We start from the raw sequence: 26,031 nt of genomic DNA, 5'->3' as shown, positions 1-26,031 counted from the left end.
GTTACTCACACGTAGAGGATCTGTGCAAAGTCCTTGTAGAAATTGCCTTTGAGGAGGAAAAGCTTGCGATGAGTTGTTCCAGTCATCAGTGCCTGGAACAACCTTAACCTCCACGATCGCAGCATCCAGCAGTTCGACAGCCTTTACTCGGCATGCTGGGGCAATGCTCTGTTCGGTCGAACAAGTGGAGATCCGTCTGAGGCATCTTCGGTGCAAAAGCTGAAGTTCAGCAAGCGTTACTCGGGCACCCACTTGTTTGACTCCAGAAAGAACAATCTGATGTACTGCCTTATTAAACAGCTGTGGCTTCATCCTGGTTCAGCGTGTGCAGCAGAGAGTGACTGTGGGTGACGCTGCACTCAGCAAGCTCGGCATTCCGATACTAAAAATTAATTCAAAGTGTGTTAGTGAGTTCATCAGGAGGCAGGAGGTCTTGTCAGCCACAAATGTGACAGATCAAGGTTTGGCTGTGCTCCGTCGTCATCGGAGTGTTTCTAGCACCAGCCAGCCTCCAGCGATTGAGCTTCCTGACGAAAGACCACACACCAGCCGACCTACAGTGCAGTATCAGGCCACTCCATCTTTGGCAGGGACCAGAAAGCTTAAACCGAGACTCCCACATCTCTTCTCTCTGGCTCCCGCTCCTCCCCCTCAGATGTTACCTGCACCAGTCCAGACCATGCGCACGTCCACGCCAACTCAGCTGATGGGTGCACCCCTAACAGGACCTCCTGCAGTTTCCCTGCCGCAGGCATCCATTCCGTCACCGTCGGCATCAAGATCAACATTCTACAAAAGAAAGAAAGCAGAGCGCAGTGGCATGGAACATCCAGACACAGTAAAAGTATACGTCTGTGCAATGTGTGGCCAACTCACTCAAGGCCACAAAAAGTACCGAAAAAAGAGCTACTGCGAAAGTTCTAAATCGTCCAAAGACCTTGCTGGACAAACTTTTAAGAATTTTGCAGACTTTAAAAAAGCAGTTGACGTTCGCTTGGGCTCTCAATCTCAGGCCTCGTGAGTTTGTCTAAACAGACATCACCAAGTGTTATTGCTCTACATACCACTTGACTTTTATCAGTGTTATTAATAAATGTTACACAACAGTTGATTGTTCTACAGTTTATGTTATGGTTGTGACCGTTTTATAGTTTATTGCCATTTAATAATGGTTTACAGTTCTTCACTGGTTTGCAATACTGATGTCTTTTTTACTTGAATGACTGACCTGGAATACTTGACCTGGCATAATGCCTATTATAAATATATCACTATTCCTGTTACTGTTGCTAGCAACTATATTAATATAACTTCCGATAATAATACAGAGATATTCATTACAAACACTAGTCACATATCTAATGTGTAATTTTGAGCAGGTCAAACAACACGTTCAAAAGTATTTTTTTTCCTTTGCACTTTTAACAAAGTTAGTTCAGATAATTGAGAACAGTCTGTTTGTTTTTCTAAATGTGGGAATGACTAATAAATTGAACAATTTGTTTAACTTCTATTTTCTGATTTCCTCTGATCTTTATTTTAATTCAGCCGCACATCATCAAAATCCATGACAATAATATGCTGTCCATTTTTATAATAATGTCCCCCAGTAAGCCTGGTACAGGTGGGGGGTGCCATTGGGTTTCTTCCACAACCGCCCTCAACCATCAAGCTCCACCTGCTACACACACAACCATTACTTGGTTGGAACAGCAGCTACGCTTATTATTTCTCTATTTGTTTCTCTGTTTTGCCACAGGATTTACATCCCGTGGTAATTTAGGATTTCCACCAGCTTTAGTCTGGATCCAGAACACCTGAGAAGAGATGACACCCCCTCAGAGGAGTAGCATCTGCCTGCAACACCAGAGGCTCAATTTTATTATCTATTATTTTCCTCCAGTTAAAACAATAAATATCATATCAGGGTTGTTATACATGTTTGCATATAGCAGTGATGCTACAGAAATTGAATGTTTTTACAGGCACAAAAAAAAATCCAAACCTTATGGTTTTCAGACAAACATTTTCTATATTTTGGGGGGAAAAAGCCCAAAATGAATAAAGAAAAAATAAAAAGAAAACAATAGCTCTGCTTTACTTGTAGGGCTGCACAATTGGGTTTTTATAGATCATTATAACTAATGATGATTATGGTTATTCTTTCTAAATATAAAACATTAAAATATTGTTATTACAAAAATAACAAGTGAGACTCACTGATGACATTACAGGAAATCCCTTATATGGACAAAACACTTTCAGCTTTCGCTGTAGATGTAGCCTAGTAGCTGAATAATATGCATATAGATGTTTTACTAATGATACATGAAGACAATAAGCAATGATTGTGACAATGTATAGTTTTATATGTTGTTCAAGACATCTCTGGTATTTTTATAAGAATAAAGTGCATTTAAAATGCAATGCTAATCGACAGCCTTTATAACGTTATAGGATATTTTGCCTCATTCTGTTTCATAAAACCATGTCAGATCACAAAAATAAGTAATTTCAAATACTTGACTGATGTTATGAAGTGAATTTGGAGTAAAACATCATTATACTTTTGTTGGACAACAGGTTTGTAATCTTTTCTTATGTTTTGATGGTAACCAATTAGCAAGATAGGCTAACACACAAAAACGTATGTTTATGTAGTGATCTGTTTGAATTAAAAAGTTTCCAATTATATTCTCACTGGTTCTTTATGCATTTGCCGATTTCTCAAAATGAACTGGTAGTGATAGTTAATCTGAATAGGTTCTAGAGTCTAATGAATGAGTACTAGTACCTAATGAATAACTCCTAATGTAAATAATACTAGTAACACTAGTCAAAACTGAATAGTTGATCTCTCAATGACAGATTCCCATAGAAGTCAATGGCAAAAAAAAACAATTTGTTAGTAGAAACAATATAATAGTTAGTAGCCACTACTGCAATTAGGACTAGTATCTAATAAATGAGTAACTAGTAATTAGTATGTACTGTCTAATGAATAAGTGCTAGTACTTAATGGAAAAGATGTATCTAAATAAAAATTATTTGTTTTCTGTAGAAGTATATCATTCTGAAAATGTTTTAACTTGTATACCATATTATTTTGAACGCTTCAGTGATTTGCTTTCCATAAATTGTTTCCATTTGTAGTATTTCCTTACACCCTGGCTTTTTGTCTTCATCCCTTTTCATACGTTTCTCATGTGGCACCTCATGATGTAGATAAAATGTCATATGCATAGAATAATATGAAATATATATATATTATCTCTCAAAATTATGATGTTAAAAATGTGGATATAAGCAGAAACCTCTTACATAAGTTAAACATAAATTTTAATATTTTATATGTTTATGTATGAATTTGTGGACCTATATAATACATATTTTAAAATTGTATAGCATACCTGTTGCTGCCATAATAATGACCCATGTGCTTGTCTTTCATCTTTTTGTTCTTTACCCATTTAACCCCACCGGTCACAATTTTGACCATAAAAAAATAAAGGTTTTCATTTATAAAGCTCTAAAAACATTGACTAACGTTTAAGTGCATTTCCTGAAAATATGTAAATAAAAAAAAAGAAAAATTAAAAAATTTAAAGGGTTTCACTGAAATATATGCAGTTTCACATGTTTAATGCAAATTGTCACATGACCAGAGCAGTTTTTGTCCTGTTTGCACCATCAGTCGATGATGACCACCTCAAAGCTCCAGAACAAAAGATTAGTAAAGTATGTTAAAGATATGAAAAAGATTTTTTTGTTCTATAATATATTTAAGGTGTAATATGTGAATTCACAATTATTATATTTTGTTGAGTGTTTTCACAGAATGAGAAAACACGTTGAGGATCATAATTACGACAGGTGGCATAATAGTGAATTTATACATATATGTAAATGACAAAATACTGCAATTAAATTAAAAGTTGAAAATGTTACAAATAAGTTACAATATTAACATTTTATGACTGCGGAAATATGTTAATTCCATGTTCACAATTATGACAGACTATAAAACAATTTTTACACACCTTTCCAAAAAACTTTCAAAAAATAATTATTGGCCACTAATGAAACACTATCTGTGAATGTTCTTGTCTGGAAAAAAAATTGGGATTAAACGGGTGGTCAACGGCTCCCACTAGCTGTGGTGGAGCAATTATGAAATATTGTTATTTTTCCCCCAGTAATGTGTGTGTCCCCATGATAAACAACTTCCCTCTGAATAAGGCTTATGAGGAATTTCTATGTTGTCTAAATAAATATTGTGCAGAATTAGGAGAGCAGCCCTTCAGTTCTGTGAAATTACAGAATTTAATGATTTGAATATAGGCCTAACATTTAAGAAAAGAGAAATACACAACACTGTACAGGTTATAAGAAAAAAAATATATATATTTTTGACAATGTTTTCCGGAAAAATGTGCTGACCGTTAAGAATGCAGATAGCATTTGTTATACAAAGAGTACATACACATCATTTTTGGATATTTGATTATTTTATAAATGTCAAGTACTGAAATCGATTAATTAACACTATAATAGTTGCATCAAAAATTTACAAACATGGTGTAAATCGGTAAATAGGAATTCTTTGTCTTTGTCTGTCATATAGATTGAAATATTTAGGATTTTTGGTCTATAATGCATATGGTGTTCTTTCACAACATTGCATATCTCCAGTACAACAGAAGTGTAGTCGTTTCCTTCACACCCACACCTTCCCCTTCCCTTCTCCTTTCCCAGATCGCTGTCCACAGCAGCCCCCTGTCAAGCCACGGTGCTGGGTCGCTGGAAGGTTTTTGTAGACGGCACGGCTGTATGGAATAAAACACAGACCCAGCTGAAGGTGACGAGCAAGCCGGCAGTACGCAGCCAAGGCCAGAACCAGGAGCGGCGTCACTAGCAAGAAACCCACAACCAGCAAAGCCACACAGCCGCCGTCAGTCAGTAGATCCGAGCAGTATGGTGATGAACCGTGCGGTCGCACCTGAAAAGAGAGACATTTGACTGGTGTGGACCTGTGTGAGGTCAAGGATGAGTGCAGGAATGCATGTAGGCATTGCAGAGGAGGGTCAAAGAGAAATGAAGTGTCCCTGGAGGAACACCATCTTTGAGGTGTGGACAGACGAAGAACAGACACACTGAAGAATGTCTACCATATGCTTGTTTTCTTTAGGGAGTTGATCCCTTTTTACTTCCAAGGTAGTCTTTTTTATTTATTTCTGATTATTATTATTATTTTAATGTAATGTTATATTTTGACAGAAGGCCACTGCTGCTCTAAATCACTAAAACTTCAATATATAATCTTTGCTTTGTAAAAAATTCCTAGGGAAAGTATTGCTAAAATGTGCAAACATTTAATATTAGAAGTGCAGCTGACATTGTTTAAATATGTATGCAACGCTTTTTAATTTTTTCTCCGTTTGAGCTGCTCTGTGCCCGATCGCTACCAAAATATAGATTCTGCATCAGCCTGCCTAAAGCTTCATATATGCACAGAGACTTCAAATAAACATTATGCATTATTTTAATTCTTTTGGATAATTGGCATTGCGCAGGATGGAAAGGATTGAGGCATAAAGAGACCCCTACATTCTTCATCAATCCCCCTGTGAGCTGAAGGGAAGAAGAGGCGACTGAATAAACAGAGGAGAGAGATAACCGATAAAGCCCATCTGCAATTTGACCTGCACTTTCTCACTCTGACAGGTTTCTTCACTCGAGTAGATGCTTGTAAAATTCACTACTCCTATCATTAAATAATATTGTGACAGCTTTAATTATGAATTTCATTGTGGTTAGAAACGTAATATGTATTGTGATGTTTTCATCAGCTATTTTGACTCTGACGGCACCCATTCACTGCAGAAGATCCACTGGCGAGCAAGTGATGTAGCACTGAATTTATGCAAATCTGGTCCAATAAAGAAACATACTCATCTACTTTCTGGATGGCCTGACGGTGAGTAAATCATCAGCAAATGTATATTTTTGGGCTGTAAGAATTTAAGAAAACGTCAAAGGGTGATGCAATAAAATGTAAAACTTCTCAAAGTTGGAAATCGGCCACAGTTCTCTTTTGGTATGTCTCTAAAGTATGAGGGATTCCAGCTGTCTGTAGTACTGTTGTGTGTGCAGATAAGATTAGAGTCGTTTCAGGGAACTGATGCACATATGTGGCCTTGATGTTAACCATATGTTTAGAAAGGATCCAACACCTTGAGACAAATGCACACTCATCACTTCAGTCTTTTAGATTTGGATTTAAATCATGCAGATTCATTCTGGAGTTGGAGCTGACGCTTTGTTTAGAAGTGATCCTATTATGCATCTAGACAGAATCTTGAGTATGTGACTGCTTCTATGACAAACTATTTACTCTTTTGAGTACCATGGTGGTCTGTTGCTCCGTTTGGATTAATCTCTCTTTCATGGGTGATCTAGTGTCACATGGGGACTAACTGGTCCGAGTGGCTATTGATCTTAGATCCTAAAGGTCTTGTAATTGGAGAGATCAGAAGAATTCGGCCTTTATTTACACACATTGACCCTTACTGACCCACGGGGGATGCGTCAAGATGATTTAAGCGGTTTTCTTCTAGCAAGAGACGAAGAGAATGTAGTAGTGAGCTGAAAGGTTTGTATCTTACACAAACTTGTCTGTAATAAAATGTGAGAGTGTTTTGTTGAAAATGAACAGAGCTGATACGGTGGAGAAGCAGTAGATCTAATCTTCTGTGGGTAATAGTGCAAGAATGTCGAGGGCGGTCGCTCGCTATACAGCGTTGTGAGAATGTTTTTAAAGGGGTCATCGGATACCACATGCACTTTTACAAGAAATGTGTGTTGGCAGTGTGTGAGCAACCACCTTATAATGATAAAAATCCACCCAGTGTTTTTTTTAATCTACTAAAATCTTAACTTTCTCAAATCGATTGTCTGATTGACAGTAGTGTTTTAGCACAGACTGTTCTGGTGTCTTACCTTAGACCTGCCCTGAGTGAGCTGTTATCAGTCCGCCTATGTATCATCGTGTTATTTACTCCCATGCAAGTTAATCGATAAAATCGATTTATCGCCCAGCCCTACAAACTATGTTACAGTCTTTTCAATAACACCCTAAAGAATCATATCAACTTGTTGAAAATTGGCCTCCGATGACCCCTTTAAACTCCATGAATCCACTTCTGTCCTGAAAACACTCCTCATCCGACGTCATGACCTGCCCCTGCTAATACTCCTGCACTCAGACTGCTGAGAAATGCCCAAGATTAAGAGATTACTTGGTGTATCAAAGAGAAACAGAGGCCAAACTCCCATAAATCCCTAGAAGGATATCTTTTCCCAGATTATAAAGGACATTCCTTTAGTATCAACATTGTTTTTCTCGGGGACCAAGTTTTCAGTATGCTTTAAGCATAAATGGATTTTATTTTTCCAAGATCTAAATATGAAAGTTGCAGTGAAGACTCCATTATTATGCAGTATTCTTCCCATTGGTATTCAATCTCATTTAAGAAAGAATTTGTATAGACTTTATTACTTGTGAAGATTTGTCATTATCTTTAGATTTTTCCGATACTAAAAACTGGCTGCGTATCATATGTTGTATGCAGTATGGTATATTACATATAGAGCCATTTTTAACGAAACAGGGCAAATTAGCATTAGAGCGCAATTCCATAAAAGCGCAGATGGAAGGGAAAAATGTAAAAAAAAAAAAAAAAATTGCGCACATTAAAGAACATAGATGCAGAGAGATCATTATTTCATAACGACCAGAGTAATCTACTAAGAGCAACGCAAATTACCGCCTGCTTTAAGATGTTTTTTTTTTTGGGTGGGTGGGTGGGGTTTGGGGGGCATTAAAAAATGGTGCAAATACCAGTAATTTGTTGAATTCAAACGTTAGTAAATCGCATTGCGTGATTCATTTTAATAATCTCCTCCCATAAATGTTATGCCTGAAAGGCCTATTCAATGAGGTCAAGTGCAAAAAAAAAATGTTTTCACGCCTTTTAAGCGCTAATTCTTCACTGCGCATCTTTAGTAAATCCTGAAAATACTATTTTAATGTCAAAAGATGGATTGTGCTGGTGTAAACTGTTAGTAAATCTGGCATATACTATATTTATGATCTTTGGAGTAAAGTTTATTTTTTTATTTTTTATTTTTTTTTTTTTTTATCTTTATCAGTGTTTTTCTGATGAATTATAAAATAATTTTAGTTTTTTTCTTAAGTTCACTTTTTTATGATTTTATGAAAGTCTCCTACCCTCTGACCTGTAGAATTAAGCGGCTTGCTTTTTGTTCCTGTGGACCTACTTAAAAGTCCTCTATACATGAAAAATGAAAAACCTGAAAAAAAAATTCAATTTCATTTCAATTCTTACTGTTGAATGGCAGACGAAGCCAAACACCACCATGACAATAGCAGGAGTTAGGATGAGCCCGAAAACCACCCCGGCCAGGCAGGCATTGATGGCTGCGATCAGCAGGTTCTGCGCCGTCACCAGCACGGAGCACGCCCAGCAGTCCAGAGAGCCCCGGAGCTCCAGCGGCGCTTCACCTCTCCCAGCCTCCGCAGCCGAGTAAGGTGGAGGCACAACCACTCCAGACCCACCCACTGGGGTCCCGACTGGCACAGTGGAGGCCAAGGAGTTGGTGTGCTGGAGACCGGTGTGATTGTGATGGTGGTGGTGGTGATGGCTGTTGGTTGGGAGCTCTTCAGAGAGGTCCAGGACCTGGTGATGAGCCCCCTTCTCCAGTGTGCTATTCATGCTCATCCTAGTCTGATGAAAACAGAGAATCATGGACATTACATATTACTTTGTTAAACTGTGAATGAAAGTGCTTCTTGAGTTTTGTATTTTCAGTTGTAGGCTTGAACCACATTGTCGGAGCTCAGCAAATTGTTTGCAAAACAGTTAGCCAACATTTTTTTTTGTAAATTATTTTTATGCTTTTAGATTGTACATGCATTGATTAAAACAGTTAATTTACACAAATTTTAAAGTGGCCATAGATGGGGTTTCGGCTCCCCATCTTTAACCTCAACCATCTTAAAATCTGAGCTTAAACTCAGCTGTCAACACCCTGAAAAATCAGTGAATGTGATCTCTGTTTGTTGATGGCAGTGGCTGCACTAAGCTGTCTGAAGTTATTTCTCTCTCAATCCCTGTCAGCAGTTGTTCAGAACCCTGGAACATGTCTTACAATAAATATTGTCAGGGGTGGATGCAATCATAGTCAACTTTGATATCTGCCTTGGACAGTTTACTGCTTCAAAAAGGTTCAGGGCAAGGTTAAATCACTTATCGCCAGGAAGCTGGGTTTGTGATCTTTTAATTAGCTCTTTTATCAGCGACTGATTGTTATCTGAAAGCTAACTGGCGCTTTGTGGCAGAATCTTATTGGTATTTGAGTGTGTTTGGAACAACACTGGCGATAAGATCAAGTGATGAAGAGTTGCATTTATATGCATAAATAAATATGCATTTATCATAAATTTGCAATAAGTAAAACCGTAATAAGACCCATCCTGTCGGGACCCAATGCTTGTAGAATAAATCCCTTCAGAATAAATTCATGGTGGTACAACAAATGCTACTATGATGTATACATTCTTTTTCAATGTAGAAATGGAAATCTAACAGATTCTTGTCATTTAAGATCTTAAGAGACTTAATTTTCTTTATTTCACTATATTCTTCAAGCTAGATTTTCAGGATGTTGGCTCCAGTAAAAGGTGGAGCATTGAAAAGAGGTGCCTTACACCCCCGTCAATGCTTGGACGGTTAGGTTGACCATCCAGATAGCACTCCAGAACAATAGAGCGAGGTCAAACTACACAAATAGTTTACACGCCATACAGCTGTGGCCTCAGTGCCATACACAAATCATCTAAAAATGGATACAGGATGGTCTACGACTCTTTCACACACACATGCAGTCTGACCCTTAAACACTAGATCCTGAATATGCCATCAGTGATGCATGATGAGGGAGACATGCACACGTTTGTGCGCTTGCTGATGGTTGTGTTGTCTTCCTGCCATTGTATTCTGTTTGTTACACAGCAGGTGACTCAACAAACACTAGATCACCCCTCACTCACAGGAAACCTGAACACAAGCGCACACCATGTCAAACCTGCACTGCTCCACCCACTAACTCTGTTTGCAGTTTCTGGGAATCACTAAATTGAGAATTAACTTGGAGTCAAAACTTTGGGACCATTAACTAAACTCTACTATTTTTATGCATGTATGAGGCTCAATTTAAGAATTGAAACCAACTTAAATATTTTGTAGCTTCAAGGTGGAATGGGTTTTTACTTTTACATTTGCATTAAGGTCTGATGTGGCTTCAGTACTTCAAAAAAGTATATATATGCCAATATATGCTTTTGCATGATGTGGTATTTTAAATGATTCAACTATATTTTGTTTCATTGTTAAACAGTCTCTCATTAGATTTGACATGTTAGACCTTACAGATATGCATCACGCAACATTAAATGACGCAGAAGTGCATTTGCTTGTTACTGGTTATGTGAATGAATGTAAAAAGAGTAGTCAAGCAGATAGCTGTATCATGACTCTGATAGGTAAGTCTCACAAGCCCTCCACAGCCTCCACTCACCCAGTGGTGTGACTCCAGATGTCCTCTTCTTTTTGTTGCCTTTGACTAACACAACATGCACTCCTTGTTTTGTTTTAATGGAAGTTTGTTTGGAATTCCTGGTTCAGAAATGGGTAGAATTTCTTAAATTCTAACGTTTTTCCTCATGTATTAGTCTGATGGTTGCTCTCATTTCTTGTGTTCTCTGAAGTCTATCGTTGGTTTTAGCTCAGGTTTGCTGTATTCTGTCCACTGGCTCTCTCTCTCTCTCTCTCTCTGAGGCAGACTGAGATATGTATGTGTCCTGCCTGGCAGTTATAGCAGTGCCTTTCTCTGTGCCTCCCTCGTGCCCCCTCCCCTTTTCCCTTACCCCTCTCTTCTCTCTCTTTCTTCACTCTTTGTATGGGGGAAGCAATGTTTATTTAAAGATCTGAAGTGAGAACTTTAATTACTCCGGATGGATAGAGAGGGCATGAAACCACCTCACATTTACCCCACATGTTCCAGACTTCCATTATTCTTATTTAATCGTATCATAAACTCCTCATAGCACATGGGGACGAGTGTTTGCTTTCCTGTAATCGTGTTGGTTTGATTGATATTGCCATCTCTACGTGTTCTGTGTATAAACACGTTATCCATCATCCTCCACCCATAATGCAATTGTTATGCAACTATTGCTGGACTTTTATGGGGCATTGCAGAGATAACAGCAATTATTTATTTATTCATTTTTGGTGAGGCTGTTCCCATGGCTTTTAGGACCATATCAGAAATAAGAATTTAGAAATGTAATTAGAAATCAAAAGAATTCCGGTCTTTAATCTATTCATCAGCATTACTTCTTTAAAGGGGTCATATAATGCGATTTTCAAGTTTTCCTTTCTCTTTGGAGTGTTACAAGCTGTTTGTGAATAGATAAGATCCCTAAAGTTGCAAAGACTAAAGTCTCAAGCCCAAAGAGATATTCTATTGAAAAGTTAAGACTCTTCCATGCCGTCCTAAAAAATCCTCGTTTAAACAAGCCCCCTCATGTCTACGTCAAGATTTGGGAAGATTTGGATAACACACCATTGTTTACGCAAAGAAGGCAGTGCGTATTTATATTTGTTTTTAAATATACTGTCTTTTTACATTGTGCTGTGTTTTTTATAAGTCGTCATTATAATCAGTAATTATGTCCCCACTGGATGCAATTTTTCAACATTTCCAGCATAAACTATTTTGACGTTTGTTTTGTAATACTCTCCTGATGGAAGATCCAAACATGGTCTATTATAAGATTTCTAACAGAGGCAGAAGGGTTTAGTTTTTTGTTTCTTGGTATTTGATACAATCCATGATGCCATGTATCTGAACATAACTGTACAAAACTCATCTGGTTGTATTACTTCTCAAACATTTTTTTGTTTCATCTGACCATAGAAGCCAGTGCCTTTTTTAAGTTTTAGTCGTGTGTGACAACTGAATATGCTGGAGTTTGTATTTGGATGAGCGAGGAGAATTTTTCTTGAAACCCTCCCGAACAACATGTGGTTGTAACCCTAACCCTAACCAATTTTTAGGGTTTTCTGACCCCAGAGCTCAACTAATCTTTGCAATTCTCCGGCTGTAATCATTGGAGTGTCTTTGACCACTCAAACTCTCCTCCTCACCGTGCATTAGGGCGATATAGACATGTCCTCTTCCAGGTAGATTTGTAACATCTTTGATTGATTGGAACCACTTAATTATTATCCTGATGGTGGAAATGGTAGAAATATTCAATGCTTTAACTCTTTTCTTAAAGCAACTTTCTATGTTGTGAAGCTCAACAATGTTTTCTGTTCCACACATCAGAACTATATTCTTTGGTTTTACTCCTTGTAATGGATGATTAAGGGAATTGGGCTTTTTATTAATGAAAATATATTTAGAATTTCTAGGGGTGCCAATAATTTTGGCCAACATACATTTATTTCACATTGAACATTTGATGTGACTGAGGCTGTTTTAGGGTCTTTTGATCAGACTTTAGTTTTGAAGGCCACATGGGGAAACAGAAATGATCACAAACAACTGATGTCCAGGACAGATTGAGAGAGCTGAAGGAAGGATGGAGAGGAGCAGCATGGTTCCTCAATGATGAAAAGAAAATCAGAGAATACAGTGGGAGTGGTTGCAAGGGGAGGAATAGAGTAAATGTTGGGTTGCGTAACTGATAAGAGCCCATCTGTGGTCCAAATCACACACAGATCAATTAATGTGTAGATATAAGATTTCCCACTGCTTTCTAGAGTCAGTGGTTCCTTTACTTTTTATCTGTTCCCCTGGGTAGCGACCCCTGACCTCACTCAAAGGAGTGCAGTCAGTTTAAGACAGTCCAAATGAAAAGATAAAACCTGGGCTAATATGCAATACATACGAACAGTTAACAGGACATAAATAGGAGGAGTGAATATTTATTTTCTTTTTTTCTAAAGGGAAGAAATAAAGAAAGCTTGATTTGGTAATTATGGCTGACTTAACTGGCTTAATTAATTACTGGCTAAAAGGTGTTGTGCAAATGATATCCAAAATATAGCTTGTCAAGGTTTGCAGTAAGTAGTTAAAACCCCTGTGTATTTTATTTTGTATTTTTTTATAAGGCTTTACATGTCTTTGAGTGATTTGTTTTCACCAGCCTCTGGTTTGTGGCAAGTGCTATTTTGAGTTCACCTCGGTGATGCTCGTCTTTGGGACTTTGTACATTAAACAAGGATTTGGCTTTCTGAATGGAGCAAAACTGAGTAATGTGATAAAGGAAGGGTGAAAAGAGCTTCCTGTACTTACAGGAAGTAGGAAATCCGCAAGCCTGTGCAACATTAACCTCTGAATGAACCTCTGTCCTTTTTGAACTCTTTACTTGAGGTCCTGGGCAGTTTTGTGCCATGTCACTTTAAGCTAGCAAACTGGGAGTAATATGATGGGAGTAAAATTTCTGCAATAACTGAGCATGGATAACAATGTATTACAAAGTAAGGTGTTATCAGTTGAAATGAATTCTTGGTGTTTGATCATCATTTCAACAGCCGTCAACATCAGGAGCCCACATGGGTGTGTTCATATGGAACGCTACTACACAAAATGACAAAATTTCTTGTGCCAAAAGTTTAGTGATAGGCCATATTACTGAAAGCTGATCCCAAACGCAAACAAGCTCTGGTTCCTCTGAACCTGCGTCAGCAGCGAAGAACAGGAAAGAACTTTGATAGGGATGAATCTGACACCAAAACATGAGATCAGCTGTTAGCAGACATGGGGACTTGTGACTTGGTGACTTGGACTCGAGTCGACTCGAGTCGCTATTTTTAGGACTTGAGACTTGACTCGGACTTGGAAGTTAAAGACTCGGGACTTGACTTGACTTGAGACACGATGACTTGAATGACTTGAGTGTTAATCACATCATGTTTTCATTTTGAATATAAAATATATAAATTATTTTTTAAAATAAAGTTAATTACTCAGCTGGAGCGCAGGCTGAGAATAGCGTCGTGACTGGATCAGGACACTATCATCAGTCATGCCCTCTCTACCTTACACACACCACGCCCACTTAAATCAGATATCCCAGCACATCAACATGTCAGCCTGAGAGGTACCGAGGGTCATCGCTTTTGTCTTCAATAGTTCGCGCCTAAAAACGCGTGGAAAACGCTAGTCGCGCCGCTTTCTACTTCTTTCCAAAGCGCTTGGGCAGAAGTGCTCCTGGGGCGTCTGTCGTTGCTAAGCATCCATGACACGCTCTCTCTCAATGAAAACGCGGAAATTTCAGCAAAGGATAAATGGATTTGCAGCACTAAAAATCGCTCGCAGTAGCTCTGCTACTAAATTCATTTCAAAATGGCAATCCATATAAAGCTATGAACAGCTGTTCCTTCATCTTAGCTGAGCTTTCAACATTGATACGAGAAAGGATGAAGCTGATTGGTTAGTTATTGTCACATGACCTGCGGTGCGCTTGCGGCATTCTGAAAAGTTTAGATGTTGAGCGCGTTGCTTCCATTATGAGCGCGCATACCGCGCGCCTACATTGGAAATAACGAACTTGCGCGCACAGAAGACGTGATGTGAACGGCCCCTAATGATCCGCTAGCAGGCCGTCAAAAAAACGCATTCCAGGGGCGGCGCTAGGGTTGGGCTAAGGGGGCATAAGCCCCGAATATTTTGTTACCTTGTCTTTCTCATAGAGCAAAACAATTAATCAGAAAAACAAATGTAGCTGCCGCGATTACCCAATCATGACAAGTGCATATTACATACATATATATATATATATACACAGTACAGAATATAAATATGACGTATTTTCAGTTGTTTCATACTTTTTTGTTATGTACAGTACAGACCAAAAGTTTGGACACACCGTCTCATTCAAAGAGTTTTCTTTATTTTCATGACTATGAAAATTGTAGAGTCACACTGAATGCATCAAGGGCTATTTGACCAAGAAGGAGAGTGATGGGGTGCTGCTCCAGATGACCTGGCCTCCACAGTCACCGGACCTGAACCCAGTCGAGATGGTTTAGGGGTGAGCTGGACCGCAGACAGAAGGCAAAAGGGCCAACAAGTGCTAAGCATCTTTCAGGGAACTCCTTCAAGACTGTTGGAAGACCATTTCAGGTGACTACCTCTTGAAACTCATCAAGAGAATGCCAAGAGTGTGCAAAGCAGTAATCAAAGCAAAAGGTGGCTACTTTGAAGAGCCAAGAATATTGCATATTTTCGGTTGTTTCACACTTTGTTATGTATATAATTCCACATGTGTTAATTCATAGTTTTGATGCCTTCAGTGTGAATCTACAATTTTCATAGTCATGAAAATAAAGAAAACTCTTTGAATGAGAAGGTGTGTACAAACTTTTGGTCTGTACTGTACATAACAAAAAAGTATGAAACAACTGAAAATATGTCATATTTATATTCTATACTCTGAGAGAGAGTGTAAGAGAGAGAGAGAGAGAGAGAGAGAGAGGAGAAATGTAACAGTTTAATGTTGTATGTAAACTGTGTTTGAGAGAGAGAGAGGTGTTCAGAGAGGAGTCTGTTGGATGTTTAGCTGTTATTTGTTTTATGGACTCAATGTTGAAAATGTAAAACATTTCAAACACTGTTGGCAGAAGTGAAAAATAAATAATTTTAGGAAGTTACAATTTTGTTTGATTCCATGATGTATTTTACTGAACATGAGTATTTTCAATGCAAATCCAAATTATTTTAATTTACTGACAGTTACTTATATCTTATTTTTTAACTTTATTAAGATCAGATTCTGCAGGTAAAATAACAATATTAAGGTGACTTGACTTGGACTTGACTTGACTTGACTTGCCCAAGAAAAAAATACTTGGGACTTACTTGAGACTTGAAGGTTAAGACTTGAGACTTACTTGAGACTTGCACATGTGTGACTTGGTCCCATCTCTGGCTGTTAGCATGACACTTGTTCCCTCGACAAAAAGCCAATAGGATTTTTCCACAGGCTTTTGGATTATCTTAAACAAAAAAAAACGGTGTTCAATCATAGTTCATGAAACTTTCATGTTTTGCCCATCAAGATAATCTTCACAAAGAAATGTAACTTTGAAGAATCGTGAAGCCTAAATAAAAGCACCAGAACTTAATTCAAACAATTCCTTGAGTAATATGAATATTTTTAATAATAATAAGAAACGTGTCTCCACTAATTATTCCAATAACATTCTAGTGCATTTAATCTATTAAATATCAGCTGAGGGAGCAAGTTTTTGGTAAAATTAAATTTATTTTAGTGAAAGTACTATATTTCAGCTTTGACTGCGAGTGTGTAGGAGAATATTTTTTTTAATTATATATATATATATATTTTTTTTACATATAAAAAAAGTTTGAGGTAAAATTGTATATGTATATTATATATATATATCTATATTTTTTTCCCCCATTTATACATTCTATGTGCTGTATCCTGAATAAATCACAGCTGAAAACGGTTTAAGTTATGTATCTTGTGAGTTTATTTATTTGATGATGTATGCATGACCCCTGCTGGCCTTTGATGCAAAAGATGAAAGATGCAACATAATGCAAGCAAGGGTCACTCATACTTCATTAAATGACAGACAGTTGATTCTGCCAAAATACATAATAAATGAAGCATATATATATATGATTAACACTTGTAAATGTTAGGAACCTGATAATGAATGTATGCATATTTGTCTCATAGACATGTATTTATTTCAGTTATTGCTATAAATCACCATTCTTCTGTTTTAAGTACTGGGCATTTTATGATGTTAAAACGTGATAAATCATTAAGGCTTTTGAAACCTTGCTGCTTTGACTGAATGAATACAGAGACATGGCACTGATCAAAGTTTATCAAAAGCATTTAATATTATTCAGAGTAATAATATCAATGACACACGAATTCACAAAGTGTTTAAGACATGTCTGGCTCAGTTTGCTTTGTGTGTGAATTCCAAAACAGTGCAGATTTTAAATAACCACAAAAATAAAACGAAAAGAGGAAAAGTGTGTATATTGCAAGAAGGAAAAATATTTCTTAAAAATATTGAGTCGCTCAAGAAGAACTCAGCACCATCTATATCATAATCAAAACCATTTTCCTGATAATACATGAATTATTTCACACTAACGCTTCTAAAGCTGTAACAAATTACAGTATATAAATCAAAAACAATAATGCGTTAAATCCCCTTTCACACCGTTACTCATTTCAGTAAAATGCCGCAATTTACAGTTCAATGTGATTTTTCGGCCTTACAGTATGACATCCCACTACAGCCAATTACTGTATACTGTGAATATATAAAGATTATGGCTGCTGTATTCAGCAAAGCACCTGTGTCCTCAAACAAACAGCATTTACAACAGGACAGAAGCACCACTAAATGTGTAAGAGTATCAAAAAACTGATTTTAGCCCCGATAAAGAGTAGCTGCTAACCTAGGCTCAGAATCACTGACATCAGTCCAAGTCACCATCTTAGTCGAAAACAAAAGAGATACCAAGTCACCTGTTAACATATGTCGTGTATAACAGACAACGTCTGATGAATCAAACCCTACCCTCTGTGCTCTACAATCTACATGGACAAAGAGTCAGTTCAGAGATATTTCATATATAGACAGGGAAAGATATTTAAAGGGGCAAGCACCAGAACTCAAAGCTTGGAACTCATAAAAAGAACCAGCACCCTTGAAATCTTACTGAGGATTTAGACTAACAATAGAAACCCTTAAAACATCTCTGATAACCAAGTTGAGGCAGGGGAGAACATTTTATATCCAATAAATAGAACATTAAAAAAAAAAAAAAAATCAAAAGAATATATAGAGGTGAGAAACAATTCATTGAATAAAACCGACAAAACTGAACAATTATACTCCTAAAATGCAGGAAAAAAATGACTGATCCGAAATGCAATCCTAAAATGCTTGTCCTGATGATATAAACACAACATTCCATACTGAAACTGAAAGCCTCTTTTAAAACCCGTATGTTTTGAAGCATTCTGAACAACTGTATTTCTTTTAAGTCTTAATGCTTTAGAAAAATGTCCATAGCTCTATTATTAGTATTATTAATTTTTCTCTCTTCACTAAATACAAGTCACAAGGCCAATGTGGTATATATCTAGGCTGTTCTAGGTTTAAAAATAATAAATTATTGAAGAAAAAAAAAAAAAGCACCCACGGAAAAATACAAAGAGCATTTACACATTTCAGTATTTAATACCCCAAAAATGAAGAACAAAACCCAAAACGACAGGATCTCGGCAACTCTGCCGCTTGTAAGCCACGACAGCACCAAACTGGAGTCTTATTGGCTGATTGGTTTTGTAAACAGTGCGGAGTAAACTGGTTCTCGATTGGCTGTTCAACAAATATTAACAGTAGTAAGTATTTTTTTCCCCCAAGTCTTAATTGGACTAAAATAAAAGATCTTGTCCTGCGAACAGGAGTTTTGGTTATGGCTGTGTGAGGACGAGGGATGAGACGTCCTCATCGGGAGCTGGAGCTGGAACTGGTAGCCTGAGAAAGCACACATACAAATGAGAAAGGTTAGCTCTTTTTGAAGCTTGGCGGTTGTTTGTTCGATTTGACGAAGGGTGTGGGTGCACTCACCAGGCTGAAAGAGTCGTACACGCTCATGAGCTCCTCCATGCGGTACTGCTCCAGCACTACTACATTGGAGAGGTTTGGGTTGCGTTGTCGTGCACAGTCCTCACAGTGCACCACATACATCTTCCGGCTGCCATTCTCACTGGTCACAAACAGCAGGTTAAACACCTCCACCTGCATGAGAACAAAAACAAAAACTTGCATTATTATTGTGTAACTTTTTGTTTTTTTCTTTGGTTGTTTTTTCTATCTAGGGCCTGCCTACATATACTTTACAAATTGCGTGGCACAATCCACTCACATCACACTCGTTACAGTAATAGGCCGGCTCATCCTTCACTCTGCTCTGGTAGGAAATCTTCTTTCCTCCTGCCACCAGCTGGTCCCTCAGAATCTGAATGTGCTTAATAGACTGGAGGAGACAGTGTCTGAAAAAGAGCAAAGGCAAACGGATTAAATGTCTGCTACTAAACTGGGATGTAACTTGCTGCTGCTGCTGCATACTCACTTGATCATCTTGTAAGTGTCTGGGTCAGTGAATTTGACATTCCGTGCCAAGTTCCAGGATACGTTAATCATTGGAACGATGGATTTGACTTTCTTCACTTCGTTCCACTCAAATCTCTCTAAAGCCAACTGGTACTGATAAGCTACAAAGTCAGAAAAACAGCTTTAGTATTACACATTTAGTGACAATTAGATTAACAGTTGCAATGACTGATAAAATGTATTTCAAAGTGATTAGATTGTATTTTATTCCATTGAATGTAGGCTATTCCTGGCACACATCATACATATTTTATGGAATTGCAATGACAATGAATAATCAGGATTTTCAGCTACAGGCACTAAAACATCCAAAAACCACCAAGCTTTGAACGATAAAGAGAAGAGAAGGTAAATGTGTGGGTTACTCACAGTTGACAGGTCCCACATTCCAAGCAATGTTGTTGCACCAGCCCACAGCCTGAACCCAGTGTACAGTGCCTGCATTGATCCACACCAGGTCTCCTGGTCTTTGGATGAACCGGTACACAGGGATGTTAGCGCGGTACAAGTCATCCAGAACCGGCCACCATGATCCTGTCAGGTAGTCGACTCCATGCCTGATAGAAAAATTCACAAACTTCTTAATAAAGTATTTAGTTTAACATAAATGTATAAGAATTAAACATAATTTGACTGTTTTTGTAAACTTTCTTACTTTTCACAGAAATCACTGATGGCCTCCCAGTAGTTGTCATGAACGCCAAACCACTCACAGTCTCCAGGCCCAATATTGATGTTTACGGAACAGAAGTTATTGTTTTCCTGGTGTCCTGATGATACAAGCATTTAACACCAATAAAGAAAAAACTACTTGCCAAAGCAGACCTATCTTTGATTTCTACAACACACAAATCAAGAAAGCTATTAGTGCTTGTGTCAAACCTGGTGTGCGGCAGCCAGGGACTTTCATGTAGAGTTGTACTGTATTCATTCCCAGAATGGTGTGGCCAACATGACTCAGCATGTTACCACTGGAGGACACGCGCATAAATGCCGGCAGCTTCTGCAGCTCCTGCAGCTGAGGCTTCCATCTTAAGAAAAAGACAAAAAACGCAATTTAGTTTGAAACAAAAACTGTATACAATCTTGCACTTTACATGGGCAGTATCCCATTACTGTATCCCCAACCATATCTTGAAGTTTTAAATATTTAAGGTTTTTATATCATCCAAATGAGATGACAAGAAAAGGTTATACATTTCTGCACAGTAGTCTTACCTTTTCGGATCGGACAGGTCAATGTTGGTGCCAAATTTTATTATCTTCCCCACAGGTTTCTGCTCTAAACTATAAAGACAAATCAAGACATTTTAAGTTAAAACATTTTAAAGATTTATACGTACATGCATTAAAAATTTTAAAAAGAGGCAGATATTTGGACAAAATCAAGAATTTGGTGCTGTGCTAAACTTGCAAAACATTACCTGGAGTTAGGAGCTGAAGAGCTACTGGTTGTATTCTCAGAGTTAGTGGCTGATTTCTCATCTTCATCATCATCATCCTCGTCATCACTGCCCTTCTCTTCCTTTAAAGGTAGATAATTATATAGGCGCATTTTAGTGCATGATGCATATGATTCATATTGAAATTCGTTTCATTTGTACAATATTTGCAAAATGACCAAGAAATCTCTGGAAACTAACAAACTAAATTTTTTTATGTGTTTGGTTGTATGTTTGTGTTCAAACCTGTAAGCTCTCTTGGAAGCTGGAGGCCTGGTACTGGGCATACTTGGCAATTGTTGTATGCGACCTGCTGCTCTCGCAGGGCCAGGTCTGGCCAGTGCCGCTGGGATCCCAGTTCTCATCAGCTGGCTGCTGGACCTGGGTCCGGACCTCTACCGCATGCTCCGCATTTGCCTCCACCAAAGATTTAGTTGAAAACAGACCAAGATCTATGAAGAGGAAGGAAAGAAAAATTAACTAAGTTTCCACAACAGCAACTATTAAAAAGTTACAAAATGTACAACTTGAGTATCTGTCCATCCATCCATCCATAATACATTGTGCCTAAACCTACTTAATCTGAGGGAGCCAGCTAGTCCCCGGATGACAGTAATGGGGTTCTTAGAATCCGTGCAGAACTGTAGCAGGACCGGAGAGAATGCATCTCTTTTACTTTCCAACTGCAGAGAAACAACAACAACATGGAAATCAATTAAGACAAACTTTCACACATTGGAGCATTAACTGTGTTTTTACTGGAGCAGAGGTTGTTGTGCATGTAATACACAAAAAGGCCACAAGGGGCAAGAGATGCTGACAATGCTACTGCAGCGCTTACATAGATGCTAGGTGTGGGGGGGTTGAGTTTCTCTTGAGGGATGGGCAGTTCTGTGGTCAAAACTGGTTTAACAGAGAGGGCAGGTAGAAGGTACGATTCCTTAAATTTCCCCTTCACACGAGCCCCCCTGAAACAACAAGACATTAAATATCAGTTACGGCCTTTCACGGGTCCAAATCACATCAAAATATATTGCAACCGCAGCCAAGAAATAAACCGTTTTAAGACTTCCTACACACAAATATTGCTTACTTGCAAGCTCTGATGATTTCACTAGCGGTGTTCTTTATGGTGATTTCCTCCAGAGGAATCCTTCTCTCCTCTACCTCTGAAGCAATAAATGTCTCCCTGTCCCCACTCTCCACCTTTATGAGGCGTATCTTCAGTTCTTTGGGTGGCCCATCTGTCAGTGCTTTCAGTTTCTGAAAGTCATCAGAACATAATGCTGAAGAAGCTGATGGGTGATCAGACGAACATCCAGAGCTGGCGCCCTTATCTTTACTCCGCGTCCACTCTTCTTCACTCTGGGGTCGGCTACATTCATCCTTCCTTCTCTTCTTGTCTCCGTCACGGTCTTGTTCCTTCTCTCTAAATTCTTTACTCTGAAGGTCCAGGTTACCCAGAACCTGCCTGCTCTTTTTTTCCTTGTGTGACTTTCCGTCCCTGTGCCGTCGACTTGAGCTGGAAGATGAGGATGAGGAAAGAGACGCATCATCGTGTCTTTCTCTGTGCTTTTTCTTTCTCTCTTTCCGGTCCTCATGTTTTTTGCTACTGCTACTGTGTTTGTGTTTCTTCTCTCGTTCTCGGTCTCTGTGTCGGTCCTTTTCTTTATCAGACTCTGCCTTAGAGCTCTGCCTTTGAGGGAGTACGTGTTTGTTCACCTCATAGCTATGACCAAGCTCTGCTAGTGAAGACTCGGAGATGGTGGTCAGTATTGGCCGTTTTTTCAACAAGTCTTTCACGTTTCCAGAATCCTTCTCTCCTGTGGATTCCTCTGAAATATCTTCATCATCATTGTCCAAAAGATCTGGCTGGCTTATCTTATCCCCTCTCTTGCTCTCTGATGCCCAATCTGTAGGTGAGAGGGGACAGGGCTGTCCTGAGTTACTAATGGCGTTGGAGGTTTGCGTTGGACTGCTAAAACCTGGGTGATCGGATGAACCTGATGTGGGAGAAGTGCTTTGTTGTTGTCTGCAAATGTCAGGCTCCAGAGAAAGAGATGAAGAGTACTTCACTCCCATAAAAGCAGAAGGAGGAGGACGACCAAAGGGTCCACCTCTGTAGGTGTACTTCTGGCTCTCAAGTACAGATGCAAGGTTTTTAAACATGCTGTTCACACCTGTTTGATGGAGGTGTGGCCGCTGTGGTGGTGGTGAACAGGAAGGAGTTTCATCTTCATCCCGATCTGCTTCATCATCCTCACACTCACTTTTCTCTACGTCTGGAAGGCCATACAGCTTGGCCAAGTCACTATGGCGATAGTTTGTTCCTGTTGTGGAAAGATTGCTTTGTTGAGACTGCATGCTAATGGAATTGGCAGGCTTGGGAATGACCTTAAGAACCTCCTCTTCTTCCTCAAGTGAAGAAGTACGACTACAAGGAGAAGCCAGTGAACCTTGCCGACTTAACACAGGTGGGCTTGAATGGCCATCTGGCTGATAAGCAGCAGTCGGAGATTGCTTTAGGGCAGGCATGAGGTCTGGTGCACACAAATAACTCTTCATAGGTGCCACATTTGTAGAAAACAGAGGTTTCGGTACTGCCTGTTCTCTGCTCTGGCCAGAATACAACTCCTCTTCTTTCTTGATGGACTCATCCAGCATCTTCATAATGTTAGCCAATCCATCTGGTAAGAGCTCAGAAGTTTCCTCCTCAAATTGGGCACCATCAGAGTCACCACTGCAACTTCTAGCACTGCTAACCAAATTACCAAGTCCTGTACTGGGCATTTGCTTTTGAAGGCTGCTCGTAGTCGTGCTGATAGGTGTGCATGGAGAGCGAACGTCCTTGGGGAAAGCCTGATAAAGTTTGGGTGGCTCTCGCAGAGGTGGAGGGTTGGGAATTGCATTTATAATCTCAGCATTATGAGAGGTTTTCAACATGCTGATATCTTTGGATGGGTCAGGTTTCAATTGCATGGTGTGGCTGTCGATGGGGCTGATGAGACCTGACTCTGAGGGGTATTTGGGATTCCCAGTGGAATTCTGAGATGGTGCACCACTTTTCCATTTCTCTCTTTGCCTTTGCTTCTCACGGGCATATTCTGTCTGGGGGGTGAGGGGAGGTGGTTGTGACCGTTCCATATTGTTCGCTGCAGTTCCAGAAAGATGTTGGGGCACTCCTCCCCGACTCAGCCAGAGATAATGCGGTGAATTCTGGCTAGGAGGTGAGCTGGAGGAGAGTGCATTGGCTGGGGACAAACGAGGAGCTGGAGACTCCCCTGCACTACCCGACAGCAGACGTTCCAGACTCTTGATGGCAGACTCACCGTGTGGCTTTGTCTCCATTTCTTTCCGTACTACATTCCGTTTTCCCTCTTCATTCTGGTCTCTACTTCTCTCCTCTATTTGCATGTGGCCTTGCAGCTCTGCATCAAGTTTATTCAAAGCATCAACAATGGACTGGGAGCTTGGGGCAGCAGGCTGCAAACAGGACCTTGGGTAGACTGGGGCTGGAACAGTAGTAGTTGCCTGAGAAATTGAGGAGGAGGCTTGGGTGGGTGCGGAGTTGTATGAATTACTAGAAATTGGCTTGAGGGCTGAGCTGACCTTTATGTGTTCTGGAGGTTGAGGAAAAGGTAAAGGTGAACTGACTGGAGGGAGAATGTTGAAAAAGTGTTGAGAAGTCTTGCTGGTGATGACGCTCTCACCTGATCTCTGAAGACCTGAGTTTAGGGTGGAGGAAGAGGACACTGGGGAGTAGTTGGGTCTGCCTTGTCCTATGTGGGGTTGAGTGGACTGAATCAGAGATTGTGCCCCTCGATGTGGGTTTGGAAGGGTTGCAACACCAGGGTGGACACCCTGATACCCTGGATGAGTTACATTTTGACCAATCATCGACACATGGTTTGGGTTTGAGATTAACACTGAAGAATCCATTGCTCTCCAGTTGCTCAGGGTACTGGGAATGGAGGAGGTGGTAGAGGGTGCTGAGCTTGAGGCAGGGATGCTTCCAAAATTTGTGTATAGTTCCAGAGGGCGAGGTGGACGAGGAGTTTCTAGGTTTGGGGTAATGACAGGTTTTCGTGCAGGGGCCTGAGGAGGGCTTACACGCTGGGGGGTCCCTGGACCCTGGTCGCCCCCAGTAAGCCTATTCGGTGCCTGAGAAAGGTGTGTGGCAGCCTGAGAATGCCCTCTTGCTGAAAAGTCACGAGATTCCTAAAGGGTAATTAATATTATAGTGAACAAATCATATGACACAAAATTGTTACTATTGATAATTACATTTTACAGCACATGTTGTGACTAAACAGCTAGCAATTTTAGGTCTTGAACAGGGAGATCTGTTTGTGTATCAGAAATTTTGTTTAATGTGAAACTCTGTGTGTTACCTGGTTCCTCCAGGGTTTATGGGGTTTGTGCTGAGGTACTGTGGCCTGGTTGCTGGCTGGTGGGCTGGAATGGTCCAGCCCTGGGTGAGGCTGGAACTGGGGGTGACTGTAAGGCACAGAGGTGTGGTTTGCTGGTGAGGGTGCAGGGCGCTCCCCATCTGCCCGTGGTGGTGATGATGAGGATGTAGGTTGGGGTGGAGCTTGTTTATTCAAAGAACTCAATGCAGAATCATGTCCTCTTTGTGAAGTAGTACCACGTGGTTCCACTTGGGTCTGGGCTGAAGGTCTGCTGTTGGGGTAGGAGTAAGTAGAATGGTGGATGTGAGGGTTCTGTGAAGGTGGTCCCAGAGACTGTGGTGACTGAGCAGTCTTGTGGGACTGTGGTGGAGGACCCCTGCATTCTTCGTAGCCTCTTGTGTTGGGAACGGTGGGTGAAGACGTGGTTGATGGATTCAAGGGAGGTGGTTTATAGGGGAAGCTTCCAATTCCTGACTTAGCTGAATCCTGTATATAGAGAATAGGAATTGGCCATGTGAGCCAAGTACATCAAATGTAAAACAAAAGAGAAGACTAAACATCACACAATACACGACTTTCATCGATCTTCGCTGATCTCAGTTTCAGTCATACCGCATTTCACGCTACAGGTCTTGGATTACAGACAGTTCTAGATATTTAACCCATTAAATTCATTCACACCTGATTTCTGGCTTTTGTCACAAAGATTATAAGTAAAAGCTGATAGAGGCAGTTACAGATGATGCCAAATATCAGCATGCCAAACAAAAAAATATTTTAGAATATCAATATTCATAACATTTTAGGTTGGGGGTGTGGTTCTGTTCTGGGCAAACAGTCCCT

At 39.6% G+C, this 26,031-nt stretch overlaps 2 protein-coding genes across 7 annotated transcripts in view; both read right to left on the bottom strand.

Moving 5' to 3' along the window:
* Positions 1-4,304: 4,304 nt before the first annotated feature.
* LOC113105888 (transmembrane protein 88) lies at positions 4,305-10,943 on the bottom strand. The gene is made up of 3 exons (XM_026267258.1): positions 10,660-10,943; positions 8,409-8,807; positions 4,305-4,999 (listed from the first exon to the last, which is right to left on the bottom strand). The coding sequence occupies exons 2-3, from the start codon at positions 8,799-8,801 to the stop codon at positions 4,718-4,720; spliced, it is 675 nt and encodes a 224-aa protein (XP_026123043.1). The 5' UTR covers positions 8,802-8,807; positions 10,660-10,943; the 3' UTR covers positions 4,305-4,717.
* Positions 10,944-17,012: 6,069 nt separating this feature from the next.
* Positions 17,013-26,031, bottom strand: part of LOC113105851 (lysine-specific demethylase 6B-like) — a 47,051-nt gene continuing 38,032 nt past the window's right edge. For 5 of the 6 annotated variants that reach the window (XM_026267200.1, XM_026267199.1, XM_026267202.1 and 2 more), the window contains 14 exons: positions 25,171-25,674; positions 21,873-24,997; positions 21,621-21,747; positions 21,357-21,462; positions 21,026-21,231; positions 20,762-20,862; positions 20,556-20,624; positions 20,220-20,368; positions 19,993-20,107; positions 19,707-19,894; positions 19,297-19,438; positions 19,090-19,216; positions 18,792-18,962; positions 17,013-18,698 (listed from right to left, as the gene is read on the bottom strand). In XM_026267200.1, coding sequence (XP_026122985.1) covers positions 18,669-18,698; positions 18,792-18,962; positions 19,090-19,216; positions 19,297-19,438; positions 19,707-19,894; positions 19,993-20,107; positions 20,220-20,368; positions 20,556-20,624; positions 20,762-20,862; positions 21,026-21,231; positions 21,357-21,462; positions 21,621-21,747; positions 21,873-24,997; positions 25,171-25,674 — 5,160 coding nt within the window. In that variant the 3' untranslated portion in view covers positions 17,013-18,668. The remainder of the gene's footprint in view (positions 18,699-18,791; positions 18,963-19,089; positions 19,217-19,296; positions 19,439-19,706; positions 19,895-19,992; positions 20,108-20,219; positions 20,369-20,555; positions 20,625-20,761; positions 20,863-21,025; positions 21,232-21,356; positions 21,463-21,620; positions 21,748-21,872; positions 24,998-25,170; positions 25,675-26,031) is intronic. The other variant, XM_026267203.1, reaches the window with a different exon arrangement.

The sequence above is a fragment of the Carassius auratus genome, chromosome 7 (assembly GCF_003368295.1).
Source record: "Carassius auratus strain Wakin chromosome 7, ASM336829v1, whole genome shotgun sequence".
In the NCBI taxonomy this organism is placed as follows: domain Eukaryota; kingdom Metazoa; phylum Chordata; class Actinopteri; order Cypriniformes; family Cyprinidae; genus Carassius; species Carassius auratus.
The sequence above is the reverse complement of the archived record's forward strand: the minus strand, read 5'-3'. Positions and strand labels throughout refer to the sequence as shown.

What these genes read in the sequence shown, in the direction of transcription:
- LOC113105888 (XM_026267258.1), bottom strand. Translation starts at nt 8,801, where the DNA reads ATGAGCATGAATAGCACACTGGAGAAGGGGGCTCATCACCAGGTCCTG. An exon ending in GCTTCGTCTGCCATTCAACA is followed by an intron (nt 5,000 to 8,408) that starts GTAAGAATTGAA and finishes CTCTCTTTTCAG; the next exon opens with GTGCGACCGCACGGTTCATC.